The sequence below is a fragment of the Carya illinoinensis genome, chromosome 7 (assembly GCF_018687715.1).
Source record: "Carya illinoinensis cultivar Pawnee chromosome 7, C.illinoinensisPawnee_v1, whole genome shotgun sequence".
NCBI classification, from domain to species: domain Eukaryota; kingdom Viridiplantae; phylum Streptophyta; class Magnoliopsida; order Fagales; family Juglandaceae; genus Carya; species Carya illinoinensis.
In genome coordinates, this window is record NC_056758.1 from 4,547,205 (window position 1) to 4,572,190 (window position 24,986).

The window sequence follows — 24,986 nt, forward strand, 5'->3', positions numbered from 1 at the left end:
GACTGGCAGTCAAAGACTCAAACTTAATGCACAAGTTGCTCTGAAGTGTTTACAATTATTGTTGAATGCTCCCTCTAGGGTTTGGCGTCAAAATTGAACCATACCTAAGCCATTCACTTATTGAAATGTGAAGACATTTGACCGCTTTATCCAAGGGTTGTGACCCACCAAGTTGGTCAATTTTTGTTCATTTTCAACACCTAATCTGGAGGTGTTGATCACCGAAAATCAACTGTCTCGCCGTGTCGGACCACCGCTATCAATGTTCGAGCAACCTTGACTCAACCATTGGGGGTTGAATTTTTTTGTGTTTTGTTTGTTTGAGCATTGGCTTTTTAGGCCTTTTGATTTGGTTTATTTTCTTCACTTTTCTGGACAAAATACACTTTGCATCCTCAAATACCACTCATTTCATCAAGTTCACATCATAATTCAATTCTGGGCATGTCCTCCCATTAAACACTTTGTTTCAAATTGTTCCCTCCATCAGAAATAGATTCCTGTTGATACAGAGATATCACATGGATGCAAATATTTCATCAAATCAAAGTAAAATTAAAATATCTGATAACTTTGTAAGTAAGCTGTTATCCAACCTCTTGCAAACAATCATGGCATGTGGGGGGTGGGGGGATAACTCAAAATACATTACAGGGATAGGAAAATTGCTGAAAATAATTATAACATCGCATACCAAAATTCGCTCAGTTATTCTAAATTATAAGATTATATCCCTAACCACATCTCCCATAATTATTACATTTCTCTGATCAAAAAACAAATCGTTCAATATTTCTGGTGACCAGTTCATCAAAATAACCTTCAATACTTTTGCGAGAGCAACCCTTGATTGTGAACAACATGTCCCATCGGTTTACAGATGAGATGCAGAAGAAGCCTGTTTGATCCATGGAGAATTCAATTGAAGACATTAGAAAGCAGAAATCTTTTTTTTTTTTGTTGTAAATAACTGTACTTCTAAAACAAAGAGATGGCTGTTTAAAGTTTTTTATCTAGAAACATACTTAACAGCTACTTCTCGCATGGCAGTTACTATATTTTCATCCTCATCCTCTTCCCTTCCTCCCCTCCCAAAAAAATTACAAAAATATAAGAGCGTAATGTGGACTTTAATCTTGAATGCACTGTGTTGTTCTTTCTACTATGCAAAAAGACGTTATCTGCAATTGATATGTAGAAGGATTGAGATCCTCTCCCATTCTTTGTCTGAATTGAATGGTCCGATTTGGAAAGAGATTTACAAAAATATTATACATACATGTAGAGTCCACATGGGTAAACATTAAATGTTTGTCTATATCTCTCCAAAATGGACCATCCATCTAGAGAGGATATCAATCGTTGTAGAACATGTTGGACACATGCTGGAGCAGTTCCAAAGTAAATGCCAACATCAGCTTTTGATGTCATTACCTGTATATTAACAGCTTTTGCTGAAACTTTTTATATCATGCATTTTGCTGAACTTGCCGGTGTATTTGTAGAAGCCAATCGACATAACCATTACTACCCCCCATCTGGTCCTCAACAAGATTGGAAAGTAAAAGGAAGCCTTCTATCGGCTGTTCACCTTGTCTTACAAGATGACACTGCTGATAATATGAGCGATCACTTTCTCTAAATTTCTCAAGTGTACTCATCAGCTTTCTCGACATTTCCTTATCACGCTCTTTAAGGTTTACCTGATTCTCAAAAGCAGCAAACAAAGTAGTCAATTACAGCTTGATTAAGTTGCAGGTAAAAGAAAAACAAAGTTGCTGGTAAAAGTAAAGTAACTTAGTAAGGTCGATATTATTACAAAATGTAAAAAGTTTGCTAGGTACACATTTAAGGGAGTTCATGAAACTGAAGATTATAAAATTAAAACCAACAGCCAAGCACAGCAACCACATCTACAATAACTAAATAAAACCAGGCACCACTGCTTCATTGAATCAAACCAAGTCACTTGAACAGTGAAAAAATGACCCCTTTTTTGGGTAATTTGCAAGGAGAAATACTCTCGGGAATTTCTAGGATTGTAGAAGGATCCCCAAAAGCTGGTCATCCAAGGATAAAGTGACCCGTTCAGGTTATGATAGTTCATAGATAAGCTTTTTGTTCTATAAAGGTTCAGACGCATGTGAAAGTCCATGATTACTGCAGAGACTTGTAACAAAAAAAAGCTGGTCTCAATATAAACTAAAAAATCAGAACTTTTTCTTGTTCAAAAGATAGCTGACAAACTAGGAATTTTCCAAAACAGCCCCATAGGACAGGCATTGGCAAATCAAGTCCACAGCAAAAGGAAAGGAACAATGAAGTTCATAAGCGAGATCGAGGATTTCAGACACAAATATAAACCCATCAAAGTTGCTTAGACAATGGCGCAAGCCACCAGGTGGAGACAACAAATAGTAACGAAGATCACCATACACTTTTTTTTGGTGGGAAGGTGGATTTGGTGGGAGATACCTTCAATAATTCTGCTGCAAAGTCTGCCCCGAGTAAATTCATAGCTATATCAGGTGAAAGGGCTCTACCAAACCATATAACAAATCGAAATCCATCATCATATAAGTAAAGACCTCTGGCATCTAAGTTCTCAGCAGCCAGCGGTAACCTTTTCAAGTCATCAACCTGAGCAGATGCCTGCAAATGAGAAACAGAAGAAATTCGAAGAATGTTCAAATCACCGTCATCATCAATGCATACTTGAGTCCAGTAATTAGTTACCTTCAAAAGATACTCATCAAGTCGAATGAAACTAGGATACAGAAGCTTCAACAATTTTTTAACAGGTAGAGCCACCATCGTGTAACCTGCTGAACAGCGTTCATCAAGTGAAGCATCAGCATACCCTCCACGAAGAGGCTTTGATCTACAAAGCGCTAATCCATACAGAGGCAAAAACTTCAGAGACTCCGGATATATCATCCTGCCTCCCAAGCGATGTTGCACAGCATAGAGATTTCGATATTCTTTAAGGGCTTTAACGATTCTTAGTTGCAGAGAATTTCGTGCATCTTCCAACTTATGGGACAGTGTTTTCTCAATTGCTGCAAGCAACATTGATTAATATTAAAAATCAAAACTTGCAACAACATATGACACCCCCAGCTGAAATAACCGTACCTAGCCTGCTAAACAAGGATACAATGGCACCACAATCAGCCTGGCGATACATCTCTCCTAGATCTGCCACCACTGGTGCGGCTGCTGTGTGTACTCTAATACGCCTTTCTCCACAAGATGCGGTGTAACTATTTATGCTTAAGGATAATTCAATCACTTTTATGAACATGTCCAAAAAAACGGTAACTGCAATGCCAAAAGAGAAAGAGTCTTGGGGAAAAAGGGGGCCACAACAAGAAATAATGTTCCAAAGAACATGTAATGAGATAGGGAAGATCATGTCCAAAACAAAATCAACAAGAAAAATTATTCTCATGTCTATCAGAGGAAAATACATCTAAAAAGTTCTCTTAAAAATAAAGGAATGTGGCTATCACAAGATGGAGACCATCCAAAATAATGGTCTGCTTAATGACACGAGATTACAATAAATATTTCTGACTGAAACAATCCCCTAAATGTCTAAAGACAAGAAGATCAACACAGGAATCGTCAAACATATTGGTTTGCTGACAACATAAGGATCGTTTATGCAGAATTATGAGTGGGAAGGGAGCTCATCAATTAATCACTTCAATGGCTATAACAGTCCAACATCTATATATACTTCTATAATTTTTAAAGCATGAAGCTTGCATCGATTGAAGCCACCTCATCAACTATCTCATTATGTTATTATCAGATAACAATTAGTAATATAAAACGGCATCAACTACTTTCCTTTTTGGTTTTTGTTAAGTACATCAATCACTTTCTATTTGTGTCATTATCAGAAAAAAAGATTGAACAATATATATCATTAAGGTAAACTTGAAAAGATGAAAAACAATACATTCAATCAGATTGCTGATTTTTACTTAAAATTATAATTATTAAATGAAAATTATATATTTAATTAAAGTATTAATTTCAGTTTATAAATAGTAGTCTTTAAGTTGCATTTGTGTATTTTTTGTTTTGTCAACTTATACTTTTTTCAGTTTTGCAATTAATGGATTCATAAATGATACTGAATTTTAAAAGATTTTACAGAGTCTATCCACTATGACTCTTGATGACCAGGGCTATTTTGGCATACTATTTAAATAGCACTTGGACTCTCTTCACTCAAGTAAAGTTTGTGAGATTTATAATTACTGACACAGAAACAAAGAAGAATAAACGGATAAATGATGAAGGTCATCAACCAAAATTCTGAAGATCAAAATGCAAACATTGACACCCTTATAAGGTTCATATTACTGTATAATTCCTCCAGGTACTCCAACTTGATTACATAGGGTATTTTTCATTTAATAAATTTAACTAATTTTGTTCATTGCACAAGCCTACGACTATTTATCTCTAATTTATGACAATAAGACTAATCACACATATAACAATTTCTATGCATGCCTTCATGTACTTTACATCAAGAAATATATCAGTAATTTCAACACAAGGATACAGAAGAGCAACTTGGAAGTATACTGTCGGAGTTGTCAGCAATGTATCTTCAAGAGATAATTGCGCCGCGTATGCTTTATCACAATCTACAGCTGGAAGCGCCATTAAATCCGTAGATCTTAGCATAAAGTTGCCATGATAAGATGAAAAACGGACCCCTACAAGTACAAACAAACTTAATCAGCAACTTATGGAGAAATATAGTAATCAATCCATATGTATGAATTATCGGATTTGGATCCCATAGAGTTCCTATCTGAACTCTAGGGCCTAGAATAGGAGAGATATAGACATAAAGTGGGCCGTACAACATTTAATGCTGCCAAGAAATTCATTGAGGTGGCTGCAAATGATGTATGGCCCACATTATGTATGTGTCTCTCCCCCACTCCAGGCCCTAGAGTTCAGATAAGAACTCTAGGTGATATGAATCTTGAATTTATCTTTGTAAGGGCAGTGCTTATTGGGGCCTCACCCTGTCTACATCAAAAGATCATACTATACATTAACAAAAGCCATTCGAATATATCTACGATTTTGCAAAGAGGTACATAGGGGTGAGCATCGGCCGGTCCGGACCGGCAAAACCGACCGGACCGGCACTGTTTGGACCGGACCGGACCGGACCGAATTGGGTCCGGTCCGGTCCGGTCCCATTTTTAAGGGACCGAAAAGCTTCGGTCCAGTCCCGGTCAGGGAGTTTTTCACCCCGGACCGGACCGGACAGGACCGAATAGAAATAAAAAAAAATAAATATTATTTATATATATTATTTATATAATAGTATTAGCATATTACTAATATATATAATAGTATACTATATGTATATATATTAAATATATTACAATATAATTACATAAATATTAAAAAAAAAGTCATTAGATAAAAAAAAAAAAAAAAAGTCAACCTTGGACCGAATGGACCGACCGGACCGGACCGGACCGAATAGGACCGGACCGGACCGGTCCTGATGGAGTTCGGTCCGGTCCAGGGTTGGAAAACCCTGGACCGAATAGGTCCGGTCCGGTCCACAAAACCTCTCCGGACCGGACCGGACCGGACTGAACTCACCCCTAGAGGTACACATCTTCACTTCAAGAAAATATAAGTATGCATGCAAACAGGAAAGGAGAAAATATATTCACTTCCCCAGAAAGGAAAACATCAACTAATACCTTTTTCCTTCATTATTATTCACTTAATAGGTCCATGCACTATTAAAACCATAAGCTATTAAATGCTTTAAATCATTATAGATAATAACTGGTTGATACCTAGAGCTATGAGTTGAATCATTCTTGATAGTTCTGCATGTCTGATGATATGTACCTGAGTATGTGGTAAAATATAGTATAAAGATTGTCACTGAACATCATTAATAGCTCACCTTTTCCGCATCTTATCCGCATGACAGCTTCCCATGCAGTTTCCCTAGTGAGGTCTCTGGTTAACTCATTTCTCAACTTCTCTCCATGAATGGCAGATTGGAAGCTTGGATAATAATATACCTGACCTCCAGTGTATTTTGCAAGAGTTCCTACATTAAAGGATAGTAAAAAATAATATGAAAAATAAAAAATACTTATTTTTCAATTATCAAGGTCGTTTATACATTCTAAGTCAAACTACCACAGCATAGGAATTAAAGAAGTTTGTTGATACCTGGGAGATTCTCTAAAGTACAAACAAGCATACTAGCAAAAAGTGCCCAGGGATTATTCGAAAGAAAAGATTTGAAAGTCACAGTTATCTTTTCCCTTTTCATGCTTCCTAAACATTACATAATCAGCTTCGTTACTTATAAAAACAAACATAATCAGCTTTTACATGGTCAAAAAATTTTTTTTGATAAGTAATTTTACATGGTCAAAAATTACCAAAAGAGGATCGTGCATTCATATTTAGGACCCAAGATTTAAGTCCAAAGTAGGATTACCAGTATACACAAAGCGTAAAAACATTTGTGTAACAGTCTAAGACCAAGGAATCAAAGGAATATTAATGACATATTTTAATTGCAAGTGTTGCAGTACTCTGATAGTAAAACATCAGATATAAAACTAATTCCACAACTCATTTTTTCCTTTTGAGTTACAAATTCTCACATAATCAACCTAATGTTTAAAATGTTGAACAATTTAGTAGACCAATCAACCATACTACCTTAATATCAATTGCAGCTTACGTGAACTACATAAAAGGTACAGAAAAATTTCTGCATGTGCATAATCAAAATCCTCTATAAAAAATGAAGAGGTAGAGATGGGACATACGTAAACTTTGGACATCATATGAAGGAAATCCAAAAGCCACATATGGACTTATACTCAAAAAATAAGTCAATGTTATAATTGGAGCCCTTCGAATTATCATAAACTGCATTTCTCCCAAGCAATGTGGGATCCCATTTGCCACCATCTCACACTAAATCCAGGAAATTACAATCTACCCTCATCCCCTAACATCCTTGTCCGGTCATTTAGTTATAGGTGGCACATCTCAAGTCCCACATTTCTGGTTGGTATTGGCTTTCATAAAATTTGTTTTTGATAAGTAAAAAAAGAAAAAAAAATTGGTATTAGAGCCAATACCATTGTAACTACCCAAAGAAAGCCCAAGCCACATTCAAGCTTATACTCAAAAGAACAATTATGATTGGAGCCCTTTGGGATCAATATGAATCACAAAAAAAATTCTTTCGAAGCAAATTGGGATCTCATTCACCACCCTCATACTAAATCTAGGAGTATTATATGCAAAATATCATAAACCACACTTTCAACATAATTTCTCGTAATGAAGATTTTAACATGTTTGAGGCTCATAACATAAACCAAAGCACCATACAAAAGAAGGATTTCAAAATTTTCCAATATCAACTTTGACTTTTGTCGCCATAAACAAAAGCACTGAGTAACAGAAACCAAAAGCATGTACCTAAAGAGGCTATATCAGTGTACTTGTCACTGAGCGCATATACATTCACTGATATCTGGTACTTAGTTAATTCAGCAGCCATTTGCTTGTAGAATGGATCTTCAGGCAATCTTAACATGTTTTCTTTATCTGTTCCATAAACACGAAGATCGTCTCCACGCAATTTTAAGCGGCCAACACCAAGAGATGGCAGTGTGTTTTGAAATATTAACAATTTGCCCCCAAGTTGATTCTGCAGAGAGAGAAGGGTAATTGAAGAGTGCTAAGCCCAAGTGTGGCAGGGAGGGACAATGAAATAATCTGACAAACACATCACTCAGGAACTACAAACATTAGCAACAAACTAAGACATAGCTTATATGCATGGGAAAAGTTAAAGTTACAGTGGTGTGCATGGATAAAATTAACACACCATAACCATGAAAGCTGCCTTAAGAGCAGGACCAAAAGCAGATTCCACATTCGCATTGTCATTAAACATGGATGGCAAGCTATCTAGGAACGCTTCTACCACACTTCTGGATTCAGACAAATTGACAAGTAGATCATCTGGCAATGGCACAAATATGTCATCCAAATCTGAGACAACCATCATTTGCGGCTGTGTCAAAGATGACTGCACACACAAAAGAAAATGTACAAAACATTCAGAAAGTAATTTGGCTGAAATGAGAAAATGTTTAAGCCATATCAATCAGTAGTAACACAAGTTGCATGCCTTCATATTATAAAAATGAATTGCACTGTCAAAAGTTGCAAATCCAATCTGTGTTCTGGGGAAGCCAGGCAGCTCATCCAAGCAAGATCTGATTGTTTGGGCCACAATCTGCATAAAAACCAGAGGTCAACATCTATTTAAATTATGCACACACACAAAATCACACACACACACACACACACACACACATAGAGAGAGAGAGAGAGAGAGAGAGAGAGAGAGAGAGAGAGAGAGAGAGAGAGAGAGATTCTGTATTCACTACTAACATGAAGACCCAAAATTGACAAAGACCCATTTGTTTACTTGAATTGAAGGATAATCTTCCAGAGAATAATGAAAAATCACCTTAAAAAGGAAAGTTCAACAATCACACCACTTCTGCTTTGACAAGGTAACTGCAAACCTCACTGTATTGGTGCCATGTAAGAAAACATCCAAAAACTATAAACTCTGGCCAGCCCACTTGCTGTACCAGCTACCAAGTTTTTATAGTGGTAACTACTTGGCAACACAATGGATGAAATCTCCCCCAACCACACAAGGGGCAAAATCCAACCAATCTGATAAGTTGAAACTAAGACCTTCCCTTGTTTAAAAGGGGAGCACGTGGCTACAAGAGCAAATGGTACCTAAATATTATACCATTTACACATGGCATGCGATATACACTCAACCAATATTTCTCCAGATCCAAGAACTGCTGTCATTATACTATTATGACGTATTATAACTGCATACTACACACAAATAACATATATTTTGTATACATCCATGATAATATACTTCTTTTTTATAAGTAACCAACATATATGATCATATACTATAAAATATTAGTCCTAAAATTTCTATAGCTGTATATGAGCTATTATTCACACAAACAAACATGTTTCCATGGTAAAACACAAGATGAGAGTAGCAGCAGAATATGCCATATAACTGGAAGTGCTTACCTCAATCATACCACTTCTCACTGCAGATATAGACACATCAATGAGGAAAAAATATACTGGCGGCATAGGAGGTCGCATCATATATTCAGTTGGAGCAACAAATTCCACACTACCCTTTGTAAGTTCGGGTCGCTGGTCCAAATCAATTCTTATGCCAGAGGCATCCAAATGGGCAAAATACTCACCAGGAACTGAACATGAGATTCAACATAAATTAGAATTATGCCTCAAAAGAACAATAGAGAGGAGCTCTACAAACCAACCATGATCCACCAAATTAGTGAGAACTTTCAATTGGAAATGAGTAGTGTCTGGCAAAAAGTCTAAACCACGCAGCAAGTGAAGTAATAGACCTTGAAACTAAATTGCAGTACTAGTTATCTTGATGTAAAAAAATAACATCGCTTTGGTGCTACAATCCAAACTTCGCAATATTATTCTAAAAATCTAAATCTAAACAAGGAATGGGCAGCTTCAGCTATGACTGAATCTCAGAACTTAAAAGAGAAAGTTGAAAATTACCATCATTGAGTAGAGAACAGATGTTGCAGCGCCACTTTCTCCCAGAATCTGTGAATGTGACAAATGGATTCACGTATGTGCGACATCTTCTACATCGAATAATGCCTGTTGAAGTGAAATTAACTACTGGTACTTCTTCCTGAATAGATAAGAATAGCAATTAGAAAGGTAATCAGAGTATGCTCAATATTGGCCATGTTTTACCATCTTGGGTTTAGAGACACTCACCCCATCAGGAGCTTCCGCAAGTGGACAAATAATGGCTCCAAGAGGCAAATGCCACCTTGAAGACAAAGACTGGGAACTTGGAATAGCACTAGTAGTAAGTCGTAGATATCTAGGATCACAATTCATAGGATACATCTCAGCCAGCAATTTGGGCTCCACATCACCTTCCAATGGCCTTGGCAGTGATTTAGAATCAATTCCCGGATCAATTGATCCAGGAACAGACGCAATGGAAAGTGAGCTGAAGTCTTCCATCAAACCTTGGATGGAACCACTAGGAGGTCCAGAGCCAAAATGCTGCATTTGGTCCCTTGACTGCATGCCCAAGGGTGCTGCCACTGGTGGATGTGGAACATAACCTCCTGGTTGAGCAAGATAAGGGTAGGAAGAAGGTGGAGGGGCAGATGATGCATAACCTCCTTGATGAGTGGGAAAAGGAGGCGGTATAGGTGGGGCTTGTGAATCAGCATTAGACTGCATACGGACATATCCGGGAAATGATGACTGAAAATTTGGCCTGGGAGCTTGATACATTGAATCTGATGAAGAGTAAGGAGCACTCAAGCTGGGCACTGCAGGATTTACGGTTTGAGGTGGAGATCCCATTGGCACTGGAGGTATTTGTGGCCGTGGACGAAAGGAAACTGGCGGAGCAGGAGGTTGAGCTAGTGGTTGACCGATTGGTGGGGCATGCGAAAGGGGTGCTTGAACTGTTGAGGGAAAATGTGGTGCTGGGAAACGCTGAAATTGTCCAGCAATGGGTGGAACATTTGCTGTTGGTGGAGAAGGCACAGATGGATCACTAAACCTAGTTATTGGAGAAGGTCGAAAACCAGAGGCCTGTGATCCAACCACATGTGTTGACGAAGGCACCATCGGCTGGGGAGCACCTGGTGGAATAGGTCTGAAACCAGAGGCCTCTGATCCAACCACAGGACCTGATGATGAAAAAGGCATCATATTTTGCGGAGGAGCTACAGAAAAAGGTGTAGCAACAGGTCTTGCAGGAGGAAACTGTTGCCGACCAGGATTTTCAGTCCCCATGGAGTTTTATCAATAGCCAATTGGTGTTCTGTTATGGCAACACTCTCATGACCTACACCCATGACAAGAAGCAACACCAGAGTCATGGTGGTTCATACAGAGAAGCAACATAAAAAAAAAAAAATTATGTACATCACCCTTCAAGAAAAATGCAAAACACATCTAAACATGGATTGAAAAACCAACATAGGCAGAGTAGAATGCACAACTCTTATCTTGAGCATCATAGCTGACAATCTTCCCATAAAATTAAAAAAAAAAGAAAAGAAAAGGGAAAGACAATAGAAGTGTCAGTATAGAAGCAGTGTCCACTTAAAGTCAGACTCAAAGAATCAATTAAACAAGGAACACATCTACACCCGTTCCCAAGGCGTCAAATTCCAAACTCTTCTATTATCAAGTACCTCCTCTGCAAGCCATTCTAATATATACATACATCCAACAAAAAACCAAGCTTATCCGTACACACATAAAGAGACGCATATCTGGAAATCCCGTCCAATTGTTTTAACAATATACATCATTAAGCAAGCATCATAAAAAACACCAATGATGATTTGGTATTATTACGTCCAAGATAGAAATATTAAGCTACGGAGTAACAAGTGATACCACACACTGATTATACCAGTCCCACACGACAAATTGGATCATAATAGCTGACAAGAAGAGCCCCCAGCGAAGAGAAAAAGTAAAACCATATAGTTCCATACAGTTCAAAGAACATTAAAACCAAAATTCACAGTGCCCATTAGCCAAAACTGGTCAAATCCTTATGCAAGTTTTATAGCAAACCAACTGTAATGATCAGAATTGGGATAAATCAATGAAATAGAGAATAGCCACTACATTTTATGCGCGAAAACAACAAGACTCCCGTTCAAATTTGATAAACTTGGAAACATATGCACGAGTCGCAATTAACTTTGGGCACCGAAAGCGACCAAAACAAAGCAATTCTTACTTTGAAAGATCTCCAGAAAAGCAGAGAGGGCATAGAGAGATCCGCAAGAAATCGAAATCGGCTGGTGAGAGAAAGTAAGAGAGAGAGAGAGAGAGAGAGTAACCTGTGATGGATCGGAGTAGGAGAGAGTGGGGCAGACGGAGAAGAACGTGATAGTGCGCGAGCCGTATAGAGTTGGACACAAGAAAAGCCGAATTGGGGGCTTGGCTTTTAATTTTTCGGTTAATATCAATGGAGTAATTTTAGTCCTTTTTCTCGTCGTATGAATCTATGATCACTGTGATGTATTAAATTGAAAATTAGAACCGATTAAAAAATAAATAAAAATTAGAACCAATCAATATTCAACACTTGTCACTTAAATAATAAAATAAAATAAAAAACTATCAGCATCCTTAGCCAGCCCTAGGTGGCATCCACCACAGGCAGGCGGCAAGTTTTTGTTTTGTTTTTTTTTTTTTTTTTTTTAAGGATTTTATTTCCTAAAAAAAAATTATTTAGAATTTAAGTTTTTTGATATTTACGGAAAAGGCTGAAAAATCTCCTCACACTTTAAGGAAATCTGAGTACCCAATGATGTTAGAAATCCATACATGCTTTAACAAAAATTGAGACTAATTTAAATTAGTAAAGAGAAATAAAAGTTTACACTCGTAAATATATAAATATCGTAAACTCATTTTAAAAAATAATAATTATACGATTTTTATAATTTAATTTATAAAAATATTTAATTTTAAATTTTCTTAAACTATAACATGTAAAATCTTTTAGTTATAATTATTAATAGTATAGATTTGCCATATCTAAAATAAAAAAGAAAGATTGGACATAAATTTCCATAGAAATTAAATTATTGTCCAAAAATAAAAAGAGTTTTATAATCAATAATTTATAGAGAAATGATTTTATATATTTTGCACATTCAATTAAAAAAATAGATAAAATTTTTTAAATTTATATAAAAATTATGTTCTAATAATAGAATTTAATTTTTTTTTAAAATACTGTATTACTCTTTTTATTATCAGTTAAAAAATAATTATTGACCACGTTACCGTAATTTTAGCAGAATCCAAAAAGTCTTTGTAATGATCCCCCCTGCATAAATGGTGTCTATCTCCAACAAACCAAGAAGAAATTGCAGAACCGGTGAGTGGAGACTGGAGAAGAACCGGGCCTCCACCGTATAGATGCATTTTTCCAAAAACTTTTTCGCATCAAGTTGGTCCTTTTTTGCTTTCCTTCTCCTCCTTCTTTCCTTTTTCTTTTTGTTTTCAGTTTCTCTCACTCTCGCATCTTGACCAATCACTTTGATCCAAATCCATGCTACTCACAACTGGGACCAATTTTGACTTTTTTTAATCAGTTTCAGAGACCCAGTTGACCGTGAATCCGCTTGTTGAATCGACGATCGCACACGGATTCTTAGACAAAGTAGTACTTATTTTAATGTGAACTTCAGTCGTTTCTGTGTCTGCGTTTTGTTAGTTTTTATCAGGTTTTATAGGTTTGAAGCTTATGATCAGCTTCATGATTGTTTTTCTTTTTCATTTGGTATTAGATATGGAGGATCGGGAGCTCCATTTGGGGAATTGAAGAATCAATTGTGAGTTAGTTTATCGATCTTCATACAGTTGTGTATCTTTCTTTTAATCAAAGTTGAGATTGTATTAATCTAATATCTGATCCGGGTTTATTCATTTGTACAAAACTGCTACAGATTATGCAAATAAAATTTTTTAACACTGTAAAAAAAAGTATTTAGTTTTGCAGTGCTTTTTTCTTTCAAAAAATCATCAAGTTTTTTTGACTTTTAGAAGTAAATCTGACGAGGGATTGTTGTTATTATTATTATTATTATTGTAGTTGTTGCTGTTGTTTTTATTATTATTATTATTATATTATTATTATTATTATTTGACCTGGGGATGCAGAACTTTTGATGCAAACTGCGAAGCAATCAAAGAAGCGTAAGTTCCGACTTTGTTGTTTTTAACCTTTTTTTTCATAATATATTTAATTCTGTGTTTGTTTCCCAAGAAATTGTTGAAAGGGACAGAAACTCAAATGTTGAGTTTTCTCCCACACTTTGTTCTTGATGGAGTTGTTTCTACTTAAGTAACTATAAGAAAATTATGGTTACTTTTATAGGGGTTACTTGCTTATCCTTCGGGAATTAGAGTAAGACTGAGACTTGATATTCGAAATATGGATTGTTCCCTTCTTAATTTTTCTTGTAAAAAGGAAGGTAAATATTCATTCATGCAATTTATGGCATGAAGCTAATTCGAATGGAGAAAATCTATTTATAAGCCGCTGATGTTTTGTGTAGCAAAACTCATTTGAATAAGTTCAAGCATACAATAGAAATGGAAGCATACTAATAAATACTCATTATTTTTTACAGTTTTTGCAGATCAGAATGCTCTATTGGCCGTCTTTTCAAGAACACATCTAAACAATTCTCAATGGCTGAACATCGGAATGGCAATGCAAAAATTGCAACTGGCAAGGCATCGGGAGCCACCAACCCATATGCCATCAATCTGGAAAACTTCAGCAAGCGGTTAAAATTGTTGTATTCACATTGGAATGCACATAAGGGTGATTTATGGGGTGATTCCGATGCTCTGACCATAGCAACACCCCCAACTTCTGAGGATCTACGGTACTTGAAATCCTCGGCTTTGAACATCTGGTTGGTTGGTTATGAGTTCCCAGAAACAATTATGGTCTTCATGAAGGAGCAGATCCATTTCTTGTGTAGCCAGAAAAAGGCATCTCTTCTTGATGTTGTGAAAAGGTCTGCCAAAGATGTTGTTGGTGTTGAAGTCATGGTGCATGTTAAGCCCAAAAATGATGATGGAGCTGGACTAATGGATAGTATATTTAAAGCTGTCAATGCTCAGTCAAACTCCAGTCGTCATGATGCTCCTGTCGTTGGACACATAGCAAGAGAGGCTCCTGAAGGAAAGCTTTTGGAAACTTGGGCTGAAAAGTTGAAGAGTGCTAATTTTGAGCTAAGCGACATAACAAATGGGTTCTCCAATCTGTTTGCTGTCAAAGACAATGTTGAGTTGACAAATGTAAAGAAGGCTGCATTCTTGACTTCGTCAGTGATGAGGAGTTTCGTAGTCCCAAAGCTCGAAAAGATTATTGATGAGGAAAAGAAGGTTTCACATTCTTCATTAATGGATGACACGGAGAAAGCCATATTGGAACCAGCAAGAATTAAGGTCAAGCTGAAGGCAGAGAATGTTGATATTTGTTACCCTCCAATTTTCCAGAGTGGAGGAAGTTTTGATCTGAAACCGAGTGCTTCAAGCAATGATGATAGCCTTTACTATGATTCAACCAGTGTGATTATTTGTGCCATTGGATCACGATATAACAGCTACTGCTCAAATGTTGCTAGAACTTTTCTGATCGATGCCAATGCCTCGCAGAGCAAGGCTTATGAGGTTCTTCTTAATGCACAAGAAGCAGCAATCAGTAATTTGAAATCTGGGAACAAGGCCACAAGTGCATATCTGGCTGCACTATCAGTAGTTGAGAAGGATGCTCCGGAATTGGCTGCAAGCTTGACGAAAACTGCAGGAACCGGAATTGGCCTCGAGTTTCGTGAATCCGGACTTAGTCTTAATGCCAAAAACGAGAAAGTTCTAAAACCAGGCATGGTTTTCAATGTCTCCCTTGGATTCCATAATTTGCAGGCAGAGACCAACAACCCAAAGACCGAGAAATTCTCCGTGTTGCTAGCAGATACTGTTATTGTTGGTGAAAAGGTCCCAGAAATAGTTACCATATCAAGTTCTAAAGCTGTTAAGGATGTAGCTTACTCGTTCAATGAGGATGAGGAAGAAGAGGAGGAACGGCCAAAAATCAAAGCTGCGGCTAGAGGTGGTGGGGCTAACCAATCAAAGGCGACACTTAGGTCAGGCAACCAGGAGATGTCAAAGGAGGAGCTACGAAGGCAGCACCAGGCAGAACTAGCCCGCCAGAAAAACGAAGAAACTGCCAGAAGGCTTGCTGGTGGGGGTTCCATGGCAACAGATAATCGTGGTACTGGGAAGACAATAGGTGATTTGATTGCTTATAAGAATGTCAACGATCTGCCCCCTTCGAGAGATTTGATGATTCAAATCGATCAGAAGAATGAGGCCATCTTATTGCCAATTTATGGAAACATGGTCCCTTTCCATGTAGCCACAGTGAAGAGTGTGTCCAGCCAGCAGGATAGTAACCGAAATTGCTACATCCGTATAATTTTCAATGTACCTAGCACCTCTTTTAGCCCGCATGACTTAAACTCTGTTAAGTTCCAAGGGTCAATTTATCTGAAGGAAGTTTCATTCCGCTCCAAGGACACAAGGCATATCAGTGAAGTGGTACAGCTGATTAAAACCCTTCGAAGGCAGGTTGCCTCCAGGGAGTCTGAAAGAGCTGAAAGGGCCACGTTAGTTACGCAGGAAAAGCTGCAAGTTGCAGGAGCTAAATTCAAGCCTATAAGATTATCTGATCTTTGGATTCGTCCTCCATTTGGTGGTCGTGGAAGAAAGTTGACTGGCTCACTAGAAGCCCATGCAAATGGGTTCCGGTATTCTACCTCAAGGCCTGAAGAACGTGTTGATGTTATGTTCCGAAACATCAAACATGCGTTTTTCCAGCCCGCAGAGAAAGAAATGATCACTGTGCTACACTTTCATCTGCACAATCACATTATGGTGGGAAACAAGAAAACTAAGGATGTGCAATTTTTTGTTGAGGTGATGGATGTGGTCCAGACACTTGGTGGTGGAAAGAGATCTGCCTATGACCCAGATGAGATTGAGGAAGAGCAGCGTGAGAGGGATCGGAAAAATAAAATTAATATGGACTTTCAGAACTTTGTGAACCGCGTACATGATCTGTGGGGTCAACCTCAATTCAAAGCACTTGACCTTGAGTTTGACCAGCCCTTGAGAGAGCTTGGCTTCCATGGGGTACCCCACAAGGCTTCAGCTTTCATTGTCCCTACTTCTAGCTGCCTGGTTGAGCTGGTAGAGACACCATTTGTGGTTATAACTCTGAATGAGATTGAGATTGTTAACCTGGAGAGAGTTGGTCTTGGGCAGAAGAATTTTGATATGACTATTGTGTTCAAGGACTTCAAGAGAGATGTCTTTCGAATTGATTCTATCCCTTCAACATCGCTAGATGGCATCAAGGAGTGGCTAGACACGACTGACCTGAAGTATTATGAAAGCAGATTGAATCTAAACTGGCGTCCTATATTGAAAACTATCACTGATGATCCGGAAAAATTTATTGAGGATGGTGGATGGGAATTTTTAAATATGGATATCAGTGATTCAGATTCTGAGAACTCGGAGTCAGACCAAGGATATGAGCCATCTGATGTACAGTCTGACTCAGTATCAGATGATGAAGCTGATAGCAGCGAGTCATTGGTTGAATCTGAGGACGATGAGGAAGAAGTCTCTGAAGAAGACTCAGAGGAGGATAAAGGAAAGACATGGGAAGAGTTGGAGAGGGAGGCAACCTATGCAGACAGGGAGAACGGGGATGACTCAGACAGTGAGGATGAGAGGACAAGAAGGAAGGTGAAGGCTTTTGGAAAGGCTCGGGCACCTGACAAGAGGAATCGTGGCGGCAGCCTTCCCAAGAGGGCAAAATTAAGGTGAAAGTAAGGGATGTGGTGCCACCTTCTTAAAAGAAATCCTGGTAGTGGACTGGAGAGAGTTGCTCTCTATTTGATGCCACCAGTTGTATATGAAGTAGGACGACTTTGTAAAAGGCACCTTCGTTTCCAACGTGTTTGAAAAAAGCTCAATTTTTTTTTTTTTTTTGGGTCGCATTGTGTGTTGAAGGAACTTGCTAAAAGGAACTCATCTTGTAAAATAGTGAGAATTAAACAATAAAGTTATACTACATCTCTGTGGCTATCTGTTGATTGAATTCACTTCCACGGTTGATCCGCCTCTAGTTTCCCTCTTTTGCCTTAGGTTCGTTTGGATCCCCAGATATGGAGAAAAATCTCAACGCATCTCATCTTAACATCTAAGTATCACTCAAATATAAAGATTTTTTAATTTCAAATTTTTAACTTTTTCCTCTAATTATTATAATTTTTTCAAACTTTTATACAAAACAAAAAAGTAATTCAATATTTTAAAATCTCAAGACAAAAATAATATTAAGAAAATTATATTATAACAATATTTTAATTTTATAAAATTATCATTTAATTTTTTCTTTCTCATTTTTCAAAACTCAATAATATATTATAATTCAAACAATTTCATTACTACTCACAAATCATTTCATTACTATTCATAAATTTTTTTTTATCTCATTTCAACATCCAAACGAGGCCCTTGACTCTTTTAAACTATCTTATCACATCTCAACATTTAAAAACTATTTAAACGCAAAAATTTTTCAATTTTAAAATTTAAAATTTTCAATTTTTTCTTCTAATCATTAAATAAATTTTTTTATACTTCTAAACAAAACACAAAAATAATTCAACTTTTCAAATCTCAAAATAAAATTAATATTAAAAAATTACATTCTAATAATATTTTAATTTTATAATTTTTTATTTAATTTTTTTCTTTTATTTTTTAAAATCTTATAAAATATTTTAACTCAAAAAATTTAACTATTATTCATAAATTTTTCATTTGATCTTAATATTTAAATGAGGTGTTAATAAATCGCTATTGTCCTTGCCTACATTTGGGGCCAACAGAATATGCAGCTAGTTAATGCAGTGTTAATGGTGTGAGGCCGATCATGCTTTGTATATGCTACGATTAATCTTGGCAAAAAATAGCTAGGAGTATTGAGATGTTAATGTAGGATAGTGCTAGCGGGCCACCATAACTTAGTATATTGTGAAGGAAATTATGAAAATTATTTTTTTATTAATATTTTTAAATAATTTGAATTATTAAAAAAACAAAAAGATGTATAATTTTATTAATAATTACTTATTTAATTATTAAATAAAAAATAAATTAAGAAAATTAAAATAGTTAAATGATAAAATTGGAGACTCTGTCCGCCTTTTTGATATATTTATTTATAATTGGTATTTGGACATTTTTGGGCATTGCAATCCTTGCGCCACCCAACTACCAATTGTACCCACCCAACCCATCCCCACCCGCTCTGCTCCCTATCTCTCTCTCTCTCTCTCTCTCTCTCTCTATTTCTTTCTTCACAGATCTTCTTCCACTCTGATCCAGAGGTGGTTGTAATTTGTTGTTGTTGTTGCTGCAGCTGCTTGTTGTAAAATTCTTTGTGAAAAATGGCGAGGAAGAAGATCAGAGAGTACGATTCTAAGCGCCTGCTGAAGGAGCATCTCAAACGTCTCGCCAACATCGACCTCCAGATCCACTCCGCCCAGGTAGCTTCATTCTCCTCCCTCCATCCACCCCGATGCTTCTAGTTTCTTCCGGAGCCGCCTTTACCGTTTCCCTTGTGATCACTCTTGACATCTTTATCATTTGGAAAGTGGAAACGTTTTTTACCAACTTCGTAAACTTCGAATTCGTAATAACATGTATATAAATAAAGTGAGAATTAACTATTATTCGGTCAGAACTCAGAAGCTTCTAGAAAGTTTTAGTTTTTGATCTTAATTTTATTGGTTTAGATGCAAATGTAACTAAATTATATACAGTTAGTTATACGAATGTGTGTGTATGCATGTGTACACAAAAGCCCACTTATTGTATGAGTGTGTATTTTTCGTTGTATGTGTATAGATGCTTGTAATATGATATCTGGGAAAAAAGTTCATTTAGCAATTGTTTCGGCGTTTTATGATGTATCAAGTTGAGTTTACGGTATTCGATTCAAGGATATTCACTTTTATGTGTTTCTATGTATGTATATGATGCGTGTATGTAATTCTTCTGGTAAGTAAAATCTACGTAATGTTCTTGACATTTTTTAATGTATCTCGTTGAGTTTATTACACTCTATTCAACGATAATAAGTTGCGTGCATTTATATATGAGCTATTTTATTCTCAAGCACACCATTTACATCACTTAAATGGCAAGATTTAATTTGTAATGTTCAAATTTTAAAATTTATCTTTCAAATCAAATTATGCCACGTCCACACCGGCCATCCGACTTCATAATAGAATTTTTCTATATATATATATATATGTATGCATGCATGTATGAATTTATTCATGTAGTAATCTCTTAAAAAACAGACATAAGCTGAGCAGGACATGCTGAATTACATCTGTTTTTTGCTTTGAATTTATGTCATCCTTTAAACTGCACGATGATTTAATTCCTGTTTGCCTTTTATAGTAAATGTAACATGGTGTCTTGTAACAAAAGAAGAAATAAAAAGAAGGAAAAAGAAGAAGAAGATGTCTTGTTAAAAGGTGATTGAGAATAATTTTTATGGTTCAGGTGACAGAGGTAACGGACTTTACGGAGTTAACAAATGAAGAGCCATGGCTTTCGTCCACAAGATTGGTTGTGAAGCCCGACATGTTGTTTGGCAAGCGTGGAAAGAGTGGCTTGGTGGCGTTGAACTTGGATTTAGCTCAGGTTGCGGAGTTTGTGAAAGCTCGCCTGGGCATTCAGGTGATGGGTGAGACACATTTGTTGCATTGTCCTGATTATTAATTGTATGATTTTCAATTTGCTGATGTGGGTGTCGGATCTTCCTTAGGTTGAGATGGGTGGTTGCAAGGCACCAATAACTACATTCATTGTTGAGCCATTTGTTCCCCATGACCAAGAATATTACCTATCAATAGTCTCTGAAAGGCTTGGATGCACCATTAGCTTTTCAGAGTGTGGGGGTATTGAAATTGAAGAAAACTGGGATAAAGTATGTCCATACAGTTCATTCTCACTCTCTCTCTCTCTCTCTCTCTCTCTCTCTCTCTCTCTCTCTCTCTCTCTCTCTCTCTCTCTCTCTCTCTCTCTCTCTCTCTCCACACACACACACACAATTATTTTTCTTACCCTGTCAATTATTAGAGTATTTACATCTCAAAGGTTGATATTTGTTTGATTTATACAGGTTAAGACTATATACCTTCCTACTGAGAAGGCGATGACATTGGAAGTTTGCGCCCCATTGATTGCTACACTACCCTTAGAGGTGAGTTTAGGTATAAATTTTATAATTTCTTGTTTGTTCTCCAACTCGAATGACTTCTATAACCTCTAGCAATGGCTGATAAATTGAATGATGAGTAATCTGAGAGGTCTTTTAGTGTTTCTAATTTCATTGCACCTCTGCCCAGATGTCAATAAAAACTGTGGCATAAGGATGATCAGTTGATAGATTTTCCTTGTGTCCTTGTGACATATTTAATGCCCTTAGATGCTATTTAATCTGTCTGATTTGCAAATGTCTCATGCTCGTAATTTTTCAGTTTCCTGCTTGATTTAATGTTGCTTTCAGTCTTTTTTTTTTTAATGCTATCTTAGTGTATCTGATATGTACTGTTTCTACATCTATTTTGCTTAGGTTCGGGGGAAAATTGCTGACTTCGTAATGGGTGTGTTTAATGTATTTCAAGGTATGTAATGTCTAAAAAGGCTGCCTGTGCTCGGCTGCATTGATAGAACTTGAGAAATAACATGATTTCTGAAAAAGATATACGACTCTCCAACTTTTTCTTCATTCATACGTATATGCTAGATTATGTAGAGATCTTATTAGCGACTATTTTCTCCTTTTGATCAACCTTTTTGCACTTGCACTTGTCTTGGAAATCTTCTTAAACTGTTATTGTTCAATTCTAACCTTTTTATTTCCTTCTCATAGATCTTGACTTCAGTTTCATAGAGATGAATCCATTCACACTGGTAAACGGGGAGCCATACCCCTTGGATATGAGGGGAGAATTGGACGACACTGCTGCCTTTAAGAACTTCAAGAAGTATACATTTATTGATGTTTGTTTCTTAACACATGCTTAATTCACATCAGAAATTCACTTCCAATGCATTTGGCACAATGCTGCCTTATGGATTTATTTTTATACGTTCAGGTGGGGTAACATCGAGTTTCCACTGCCTTTTGGAAGAGTCTTGAGCCCTACAGAGAGCTTCATTCACTCATTGGATGAGAAGGTAATTGCATGTGTGTATCTCCTTTTGATATTTAATTTTTATCAACTTTCTTCACCCTATTTTGAGTTCAATCATGGAAACTGGAATTTACCATTCCACACCATATAATAAAAGTACAAATCATAGTCTATTGTTGACACTGCAGACGAGTGCATCTTTGAAATTCACTGTGTTGAACCCAAAAGGACGCATCTGGACAATGGTAGCTGGTGGTGGTGCAAGTGTTATATATGCGGACACTGTAAGGGATCCAATATAATGCCCTATAGTGCACATGCCATTGTCATGAATTACATCATAATCTCATCTTTGCTGTAAAGCTTAGTAATGCGTCACTCTTTAAGAATGCTGCCAGATGTTTGATACTTGTGCAACTTTCTTTTTCTTTCCATTTAACTAGGTTGGAGATTTGGGTTATGCCCAGGAGCTTGGTAACTATGCAGAGTATAGTGGAGCTCCAAATGAGGAAGAGGTGTTGCAATATGCAAGAGTTGTTATTGATGTAAGAAAATATTTTGGCTTCTTTTGGGACTTCAGCTTCTATTTCTTTGTTCATTTGTCCTGAAACAGGATATGCTTAATGTTTAGCAGTGTGCTACTGCAGACCCTGATGGTCGTAAGAGAGCCCTTCTTATTGGAGGGGGCATTGCTAACTTCACAGATGTTGCTGCCACTTTCAATGGGATAATTCGAGCTCTTAAAGAGAAGGTTTGCTCTAGTTGAATTTATCCAGTAAGCTTAGTTTGTTTCTTCACCAATTAATTCTGTGTATGTGTGTGTGTGGGACAGGAGTCCAAATTAAAGGCAGCAAGAATGCACCTCTATGTCCGAAGAGGTGGTCCAAACTATCAGACTGGTTTGGCAAAGATGCGCACTTTGGGAGAGGAACTTGGTGTACCCATTGAGGTAGGTAGTGGAGTTATTTTCTGGAAACCATTTGTCATAAAATCTGTAAGCGGTTGCCCCACTTATGGCTGATGACTGAGAATTTTGCGACCCCACCTTTTTTTCTTTCTAAATGTGAGTATTTCTTTGTGGAGGGATGGGGAGCAGTGCTTAGTCACCATATTTTAGTTCTAACTTAATCACGACCTACAAATAAAAAGCTTTAGCGTCAGTAAGAAAGTTTCCTTTTGAGTAGAAAGTGTTCCTTATGCTTATACTGTATAAAAACAGTTTCCAACAGGTCCCCTTTTTCTTACCCCGGCCAACTTCTGTTTTCCCTGAACTGTATCTCGATGTTTTCCTTGCAGGTTTTTGGGCCGGAGGCTACAATGACTGGAATCTGCAAACAGGCAATTGACTGCATCATGTCTGGGGCATAGTTTCACAATTCTTTTTGCTCCTGTGTCAGCATAAGTCTCAAAAATAATTTGGTGCGATGTCCGTGGTGAATAATTCAGCATCGGGCTTCCTTGATTGAAAAGGCAAACGATTCAGAAGTTTGGATTGGTGGAAACTTTAAAACATCAGTGCTTTTATTCCCGTTTCAAAATCTGAAAACTTTGAATTTTTTGGCCGCCAGGTGGTGTTAAGATAATATAAATAATTAAATCTATCTATTTTTATCAATTTATATTTTTGCGACAAGTGATGGTTTTTACGTATTATAAGAATAGATGTCTTGAGTTTTAATTTTGATCCTAGATTAGTACACTTTACCCAATTAATGAAATATTTCATTTGTTTGGCCCACTTATTGAGGAAATCCAGACCCACATATGAGAAACAATATTTATAATAGAAAATATTAACTTTTTTTTTTTTTTTTTCTGTTAGTTAAAGTTTTTTGGGCAAATAGTAATTTTGCAGGGAGTGTGACAATTGACATGGTTGAAAATGTTTGTTGTTTTTAGCTCGCACAATCATTTACTATCTAAAAGTGATATTTGAATTATCAATTTCAATACTTTTATTCATATAATAACACTTAATGTTAGTTATTATCTTGCACAATCATTTATCCCTATGGTAGCAGAGGAAATTTCTAATGCCTAAGTCAGTAATAATCCTTATATAATACTTGAAAAAATGAAATTTAAGCAAGAGAGTTCCTAACAATGCTAGATCCCCCTCATTCAATACCTGAGGGGTCCTTTTATACTCTACCTTAAGGGCAGACAGTTATGCATTGCGGCTGGGTCGAGGATCTCTTCTTAGAGTCCCTTCTATTAAGCTTCATTTAATGCAGCGTAACCTTTTAAGTGAGGTAATTAATGTGGTGTGATCATCTGGTGAATATATTTAATGCAGCGTGATCTTCTAGTATTGTCTTAGAGTTCAATATCGCCAAGATGACATGTTTCCTTCATTCGTTCATTGATGTAGCATTGTGGGTTTCCAAAGTAGTGACCCATCTTCCAACCCGGAACCCTATTCCTAGCTTGTATGGGTCGAGAACCTTTGGCTGGGTTGTTGAATGGCTCAGTAGGAGTAGGTCTTTTTGTACTGGGCCTGGCCTCTTAGGCCCTTTGGGGTTTGAGAAAAATCCTCTAACTCCTAATCTGGCCTTAAAGCTACTTGTTCTCAATTTTTTTATTCGAGGTAATTGCAAATCAACATTTAGATTTGTAAGTTTTAAAAAATCGAGATAAATTTTTTTAAGTTTTATAATAATTTTTTGAAAATATTTTTTTAAGTTTCATAATATTGATACCAAGAGCCAAAAAAAAAAAAAAATCATAATTAGGGACGTTCGTCGTTCTTCTGTTAATAGGATTGTCACATTAGTACGTTACATGTCAATCTTTGTTTCATTCTGATAGACGTGCTAGCCAATTAGCATGACATATGACATAATATGACACATTTAGTCAATCTTCACGTTATTTTTTTAACAAGAAGCTGAATGAATTTAGTTGTGAGTGATGATAGAGCGTGGCCATAATTTTTTTTTTTTTTTTAAATTCTTC

General features: G+C 36.7%; 3 protein-coding genes across 14 annotated transcripts; 2 read left to right on the top strand and 1 right to left on the bottom strand.

Moving 5' to 3' along the window:
• Nucleotides 1–534: 534 nt before the first annotated feature.
• Nucleotides 535–12,204, bottom strand: LOC122315724 (protein transport protein Sec24-like At3g07100). Of its 2 annotated transcripts, none has more exons than XM_043131835.1 (14): nucleotides 12,048–12,204; nucleotides 9,937–11,032; nucleotides 9,709–9,847; nucleotides 9,187–9,377; nucleotides 8,237–8,344; nucleotides 7,931–8,134; nucleotides 7,519–7,750; nucleotides 5,969–6,118; nucleotides 4,583–4,739; nucleotides 3,136–3,263; nucleotides 2,737–3,059; nucleotides 2,476–2,652; nucleotides 1,435–1,703; nucleotides 535–898 (listed from the first exon to the last, which is right to left on the bottom strand). In XM_043131835.1, exons 2-13 carry the CDS (start codon nucleotides 10,978–10,980, stop codon nucleotides 1,470–1,472), a joined length of 3,087 nt encoding a protein of 1,028 aa, XP_042987769.1. In that variant the 5' UTR covers nucleotides 10,981–11,032; nucleotides 12,048–12,204; the 3' UTR covers nucleotides 535–898; nucleotides 1,435–1,469. The 2 variants fall into 2 exon arrangements, with proteins under 2 accessions (XP_042987769.1, XP_042987770.1); XM_043131836.1 differs by having other exon boundaries at nucleotides 11,945–12,100.
• Nucleotides 12,205–13,021: 817 nt separating this feature from the next.
• Nucleotides 13,022–17,880, top strand: LOC122315521 (FACT complex subunit SPT16-like). 8 transcript variants are annotated; one of them, XM_043131463.1, is made up of 5 exons: nucleotides 13,022–13,168; nucleotides 13,314–13,398; nucleotides 13,509–13,553; nucleotides 13,882–13,917; nucleotides 14,355–17,880. In XM_043131463.1, exons 1-5 carry the CDS (start codon nucleotides 13,138–13,140, stop codon nucleotides 17,629–17,631), a joined length of 3,474 nt encoding a protein of 1,157 aa, XP_042987397.1. In that variant the 5' UTR covers nucleotides 13,022–13,137; the 3' UTR covers nucleotides 17,632–17,880. The 8 variants fall into 8 exon arrangements, with proteins under 8 accessions (XP_042987397.1, XP_042987398.1, XP_042987399.1 ...); XM_043131464.1 differs by having other exon boundaries at nucleotides 14,364–17,880; XM_043131470.1 differs by having other exon boundaries at nucleotides 13,094–13,168; nucleotides 13,314–13,381.
• Nucleotides 17,881–19,053: 1,173 nt separating this feature from the next.
• Nucleotides 19,054–23,664, top strand: LOC122317367 (ATP-citrate synthase alpha chain protein 3). 4 transcript variants are annotated; one of them, XM_043134427.1, is made up of 13 exons: nucleotides 19,054–19,095; nucleotides 19,235–19,361; nucleotides 20,392–20,568; nucleotides 20,657–20,818; nucleotides 21,014–21,094; nucleotides 21,467–21,518; nucleotides 21,767–21,881; nucleotides 21,993–22,074; nucleotides 22,220–22,315; nucleotides 22,475–22,576; nucleotides 22,663–22,782; nucleotides 22,864–22,980; nucleotides 23,328–23,664. In XM_043134427.1, the coding sequence occupies exons 2-13, from the start codon at nucleotides 19,263–19,265 to the stop codon at nucleotides 23,397–23,399; spliced, it is 1,275 nt and encodes a 424-aa protein (XP_042990361.1). In that variant the 5' UTR covers nucleotides 19,054–19,095; nucleotides 19,235–19,262; the 3' UTR covers nucleotides 23,400–23,664. The 4 variants fall into 4 exon arrangements, with proteins under 4 accessions (XP_042990361.1, XP_042990360.1, XP_042990362.1 ...); XM_043134426.1 differs by lacking the exon at nucleotides 19,054–19,095 and having other exon boundaries at nucleotides 19,102–19,361; XM_043134428.1 differs by lacking the exon at nucleotides 19,054–19,095 and having other exon boundaries at nucleotides 19,102–19,361; nucleotides 22,666–22,782.
• Nucleotides 23,665–24,986: the final 1,322 nt, after the last annotated feature.